This window comes from Limulus polyphemus, unplaced genomic scaffold (assembly GCF_000517525.1).
Source record: "Limulus polyphemus unplaced genomic scaffold, Limulus_polyphemus-2.1.2 Scaffold2920, whole genome shotgun sequence".
Classification (NCBI taxonomy): domain Eukaryota; kingdom Metazoa; phylum Arthropoda; class Merostomata; order Xiphosura; family Limulidae; genus Limulus; species Limulus polyphemus.
The window spans coordinates 23,346-30,376 of NW_013668530.1; the positions used below are offsets into that span (position 1 = coordinate 23,346).

The 7,031-nt window shown below is 29.7% G+C and overlaps 1 protein-coding gene across 1 annotated transcript in view; it reads left to right on the forward strand.

The window, feature by feature from the left end:
- The first annotated feature begins 277 nt into the window (after positions 1–277).
- LOC106468220 (bone morphogenetic protein receptor type-2-like) overlaps positions 278–7,031 on the forward strand; it is a 62,624-nt gene continuing 55,870 nt past the window's right edge. The window contains exons 1-2 of the mRNA XM_013928633.2: positions 278–340; positions 5,090–5,262. Of these exons, the coding sequence (XP_013784087.1) occupies positions 5,214–5,262 (49 nt within the window). The 5' untranslated portion in view covers positions 278–340; positions 5,090–5,213. The remainder of the gene's footprint in view (positions 341–5,089; positions 5,263–7,031) is intronic.

Genomic DNA, 7,031 nt, shown 5'->3' on the forward strand with positions numbered 1-7,031 from the left:
ATAACAGCAATGGAGTAATTGTTTTTGCAATATATAATGTATGACAGGGAAGTATAATGATTTATAAAGTGTTTATTGTACATATTGGGCTTTACTCTATATTATATAGATTGTTAGTGTTGGAATGTAAATATTGCTAAATACCAGAATATCAAATTTGCTTGCAACCTATGGTGTTTCTTGTTTTAAATGCATAGACATATATTTGCCCCTTCGAATACTACAACCACCTCTGGCGCTTGTTTGGATTAGTCCGTCGGTCGCCTGTCTAGTGAGATTGACTGTAGACAGTGTACTGAGTGTAGTGTCAGACAGCAAATACCATTACTATCTGGAAGAAGTAAGTAGGCTAAAGTAAATTGGTTTTTGCGATTTTAAATTTTGTTTCAGATATAATGAAAATTTTAGGATCAAATCAATATATATTATACCTTACAAACGTATCACACGTGATGTATTAGTCATTTTAATTCAATATATGTTTTTTAATGTAAATTATCACTACATCATGTTTAAAGTTCTCAACAACTTGTTGGCTCCGACTCGAGTCCGAATAGCCTTTCATTAGTATTATTAATAATATTATTATTACTATTATTCAACGTTAGTACTGATTTTAATTTACTAAGTTTTCGTCTTACCTATTCTTTCAGTATACGGAGTTGTTTACTATCTAGTATCTGCTTATTAATCTTGATTATAGTTATACTTATAAGTTATAGTATTATTATTATTAACCTAAATGTTTAATGTTGGTTAGTGAAAATGGGAAGTCCAAAGGCAATGCTAAGTAAATCACCATTTCTACCAATTCCAGTGCTTCACTATTTACTAGTACTAACTTAGGGCTAAGGAAATCGGAGGTTAACTACTTGGTTCAGTACAGTTAAGCCTAATTGTCGTTAGTTTTAAGTCACTATTCAGACAGTTTACATAGGTATATGCTAAATTTTCGTCATAAAATTAAGTACACTTTTACAGTCCTCAAAAGTATACTTGTTATCACTGATACTGTGTACATACTGTCACCTAGTTTTTATGTTTATCCATGCTAAATCACTAATTTATTCTATTTTAGTATAAATTATGATTCATTTAGTTTGTAATGCATGGTTATATTAATATTATAATATTTATAGTAGTAGTTGCACAAGAAGTGGTCAACTCCATTTCACTTAGGTTTGTATTGTAGTTAGTTATTATGCTTAAATTAAAATTCATTTATGTATTTGAAAAATTTACACATACAAATATTATGTATATCAGCTTAGAACTTAAAAGAAGTAAGTGTATGAATCTAGGACTAAATTCATTCACCCAACCTGCCCATATTTTGAGGTATTATTGAGATTACCACTGAAAATATTAATAACAAGAGTAACCAGGTGGTGGTTAAGTACATTATGATAACCATAGATTTTAATTTTGTGATATGTGAATTAATACATTAAAAACTAGTCCATCTGTGTTGTAAAATTGGCTTCATTAATTTATCAAGATATTTTAGTTATATTTTTAAAAAGACTGAGGATATTATGTGCTACTTTGTCTTCTATATTATTGGAATTCATTGTTAGAGATGATTTGGAATAGCACATTGAAGGTTGGAATTTGATTTAACACACTCAATTTATCATTAGAAGCAAGAGTGTATGGAATGTTTTGATAGAGCTGTTTGCTTATGAACCCCTTTTGATGTGTATCTAGATATGTATGTAGTTAGCTTACTACTTTGGATCACAAGTTATTATTTTAATTGATTTCAGCTAGCTAGATTTATTGCAGTTCCTAAACTTAAATGTCAGTCATTTATTTTTCATTTGTTTTTTTCTGGCTGAAGACTGTTCAGTTGGCATTGTATGTTTTGACTTTCAGAAACTGTTGAGAGGGTATCACACAATAAGTTAACCAGAAGAGTTAAAAAGTGGGTAAAAAAACTGGCTTTGTAGATGAAAATGATACAGAAGGATTGATAGTTTTGCTGAATAGACTAATTTGTGGAAAATGATTTACAGTATTGAAAAAGTAATGTGATGTATTTAGGGTGTATAGGATATTAAAGCTTAGTTCAAGGCTGGTTATTGTGCAAGATTTTTTTAAGTAAAATTACAACCTTGTAGAGTGATTTGCTACAATGATCAGTTGTGGGGAATTCATATTGCTTTGTGCCTGGAATAGCAAGATGTGTCTGAGGGATTAGAAGCTTACTGATAGATTCTGCCCTTTGCACTATTCAGTGTTTTTCACACTCTTCATTCTGTTGCTAGAAAAACACCCCACATAGGTTTCTAGGGAACCCACAAGTTCCTGAAAATTAGGAACTGTAGAAACCTAGCACAAACACATAGGCAATTAAAAATACATTCCTCTCAAATCAAAACTATATATACAAATATACATAGCACTTTAATTAACATATCCTTAGCCTTAGATGCAAAACCTGGTATATACCATTCCCAACAAAATTGATCTGGCAATGACATTCTTCCTGCATTTTGTCTCTTAGACAAGTTGTTTTTCAAAAATTCCACATACATAATAATGTTGTGTGTGTGTGTAGTTTGAATTTCTCTTGAGATTTTATTGGATAAGTTATGAGTGTGAGGGGTTATATTTAGGGTAGACCCATTTCTTTGTTGATCAAACTTGATGGGCTGAATAGTTTTTTTGTTACATAATAGTATTTTCATATGTTCTTATGTTATTTCATGATTTTGTGCTATTTTATGCAAAACTATTAAGGGTTAGAGAAACCTATTTCCTGTGTGAATGAAAGAAAAATTAATTTTGAGTTTTTGCTTAGAAATTCTTGTGAGATTATTAGCAGTTTCCATCTAGTAGTGTTAGTTGTGTTGTTATTGTTAAAACTAGAGAGAAATAGAAGATCTGAGTTTTAAAACATTTGACTACATTATCAAATGGTATTACAAAATTATTTATAATACTTTTAAGTTGTAAGCTAGGATTAGTTCTTCTCCAACAAGCATTTTTTATGAAGTGATAAGAATTTTAAAGTTTAAGTCAGTTATTATTATTCATGACAAAACAAAAGTAGTTATAAAATAAAAATCCAAAATTGTGAATTATTGAAATTTGTGTTGCATCAATATTTTTTTACTTTTGATTACTCTTATTTTTTATGTAAAATAGTGGAATTTCGTAAACAGATAAATACATATAACCTGAAAGCAAGAGTTTACAAAAATATTACCAATTTCAAAATACAGAAAGTGCACATTAATTTATTATTCTAATATAAATGTTATAAGTAAATTTTATGAATTGTATGGAGGACTCAGGAGAGGATTCTCAAGCTTTATATGTATATATGGGCCGAATTCTTTACAGTAGATGTCTGTGACTTGTTGATGATAAATTTCAATAATAAATGGACAGCACACAAACCACTTGTTTAAAATAAAATATTCAAAACAAGTCAAATGTTTGTTACACAGTTAATCACCACAGTTGTATCCAGAGCTTTAAATAATTGTCTCTTATCATCAAGAGTCCACACAGGCTACTTCAGTTACTTTAGAACCCAATTGACAAGACAAATTATTTTTCTCTACTCTGTTATTACAGTGCAATCAGTGATAAATTCAGTTACATTACCCTGTAGGTTACCATAGCTGTATCCAGAGCTTTAATTAATTCTCTTTTATGTCAAAAATTCACACAGGCTGGGTCAGTTACTTTAGAACTCAATTTTGTAGAGAAATTATTCTTTTCTGTTTCTTTATTACAATTCAAACTGTGATTATTATACTTTAAAAGTTGCCACTATACACACTTTATGGCTGACTCCAGATCACTCAGTCTAACTTCACTTTTACTTTCACTAACTTGGTTGCATATATATATATAGCCTGACTGTGACCTAGAACTTTCTGCAAATTACAATACATTATAATGTAACAATACTCACTTAAAGGAATCAGAAAAATTCATAAGGTTCAAGTATCTTGACAACAATTCACAACAAATGATTCGTAAACAGTTAAGCAAGCAAACCTACAATAAATCATTACTTCTAGAAATACTAAATTTAACACTTATGCTTTATAAGTATCTCAATTATAACTCCTCATTCAGTTTAAGTGAAACAGGTAGGCATATCTAACAAGGATGTTGGGATTTAGTGTAGAGCTCAGTGATTAATTGATTATCTATGAGCATTGATTAAGAGTCATGTAATCAGATTACAGTTAAATAATTTTATGTCACTTAAATAATCAACTAATTGAAATTATTGTTTCTAGTTATTCCCACTATCCAAATAATTGAAATATATCCATTATGGTTTTTCTCTATATTTTGTATTAATTCAAAGTTCATGTTGTTCAGTCTAATTGATTTGCATCAGTGCTCATGAAATTAGTGTTTTTGATTATACCAATTTTTCATGTCTCGCATGAGAATAATTGATTATTGACCCTGTCAATTAACTGATTATTAAATTCAACTAATGGCCCATCTGTAGTTTGGTGTGCTTTTAAAATGATTATCATGCTTGAAATTGAGCTTGGTTATTTCTAATAGGAGATCTGGGTTATAATTTAACAATGGCTACTAATAAATGAAACAATATATTTGTTTCATTGAGAAACAAACATATCATACAAACACACACGTTTCTTTTTCCTTTGAAGAATTTCATTTCACAATAAGTGAGGATTAGCTTGAACATGCATTTATATTATGATCATTTAGAGTTTTATTTCATGATTGAAATAACTTGCTTTAAAAAAGTATATAAAGTAGAAATTTGTGTTAAGTATTGTATCACACACAAAGAATCTACCAAGACTATTCTATTTTGTACTTTTATAGATCTGTTAAGTTTCTTAAATATTTTTTTTTATATAGAATGCACAGAAATGCATACTTGTAAAGATGCTATTTTAGATTTTATAATTAATCAGAGAGCAAACATTCTAATGTATAGGAATACACATGGCTCTCACATTTGATATTGTAAAATACAGTAATATAGGATGAGTTGTATATTTTTTCTTATCATTTCTCTTGTAAATTAATTTTTATATTTTCAACTTTGTGTTAACTTTTCTCCTTTTTTCCCTTACAGGTAAAAACAGAAATCATCACAGAAACCTTCCCTCCATGTAGGGTCTTGTTAGCTTTGTCATCAGTACATACATATGTAAAATAGATCTACTATACATATTTTAGTGATTTATGTCAATGAAACCATGCACATTTTCAGAGCTGTTGTGATTCTGTGGATTTCGGGTGTTCTGGGTAGGTTTGTTATGTGAATTATACTGATGATTATTAATGCAAGAATAATGTCTATTACATTTCAATAGATCTGTCTCAACTACTAGCAACCAGTGTTAAATTGAAATTACAGTTATAGATATTTATTTTTGTTATTTTAATAAGTCATGAAATTAGTTTATTTCACTGGGTCCTAAAATAATCACCATTAACAAGTAACTCCCTTTGAACACCTACATCATAATATTAGATGACTTGGATAGAGATAAACTTGACTGTCATTGTTCCAGTCATAACTAGTTACCATTGGTCTGACAAGATGTGCAACTTTTTTTTTTATAGGGTAAGATATTACCGAATATTATTTTTGTTGCTTCAAAACAAAGAATTTAAAAACTTACTTATCAGCAACCACCAATCCTTTTTTTTTTATTTGAGTATAACCTGTTATCCCTGACTGTTCATTGTTCAAATACATATTTATTAGCTACTAAAACACTTGATCTCTGATGTTTTGCTTTCAAATTTGGTGATTCTAAGTGTTGGGAATATCAGTAACAATATTTTCTGTGTTTCACTCCATTTTATACACTTATTGGTGTTGACTTTACATTTGCCAGTAAATTGTATATTCAAAACTTTCACTAACATATATTATTAATATTGATGTATAGATAGCTTCTCAAGCTAATAAATCATAAACTTCTTAAATTTTAGAAAATGTTTTGTTTTGGTACAGTCCAAGCAAAAAGAACTGCTCCATTGGACACAATCAGAAGCATGATTTGGATGACATCTATAAATTTTGGCTATGAGCACATTCCAAATAATTTTGTATTTGTAACATTTTGCAGTTATGTCAGTTTTGGGATAATCTATAAATATTGTGTCCTAGGTTGTGGGCTATTTAATCTTGTGTTCTTATCATAGCCATAGCTGCCAATATGGACCTCCCTTTGATACATAATTGTACATGTGCAGAGACAAAGCTTAAGAGTTAACAAAATAGTTATTAGTGTCAGAGTAAGGGCTGAGTGTGTTATAAACATGGATTGTTAGCTTGGTGAACTTGGAAGAACAAGGTTCAACTAATAATCATTATCTACTAGAATCATCAAAAGTTTTAGTGGCCTATTTCATTGTACTGTAAAATCATTATTCTTCCAACACAGAATATTACCTCTGTTCACTTAAATAGATATTCTTGTTCAGTGCTGCTGCTATATGCAAATACATTTTTCGCATACCATGAGCCTTGAGCTCCAATGTACCTTACAATCAACTGGTTCAACTGTGTATCACATGTAAATCATCATGCGAAAACCATCCACCAATAAGAGTGACATACTCTCTTGTATAGTATAGCATAAAATCTTAGCTAATAATCCATATTTAATCATATATATGTTTTAAATTCTTAATTATATAAGGCAATATTAAAAAAATCCTGAATTTCCCCTAGTTTGACACGTGACACATTCTCTCTAGGCATCTCCTCTTCTCTGTTTTATCCACCACCCCTCCAATAAGTATGAAATTCAATGTAAATTACTCACTGTAAAATTGTCATTGCTCAGACAAACCATAATTTTTATAGCCTTCAGGTTTTTTAGTTACAGAACTATCAAATAGAAATTCAGACCCCTTTTGCCACACCCACCTGTCACATCCTCTCTTTCAGGATTTGTTAATAGTTCTCTTTTATGTTTAATCTGTCAAATGATGTATTATATAACGTTTTCTGAATGTCAAATTTACTCTTAGTACAAGCTTCATTTCCACGGGAAAGA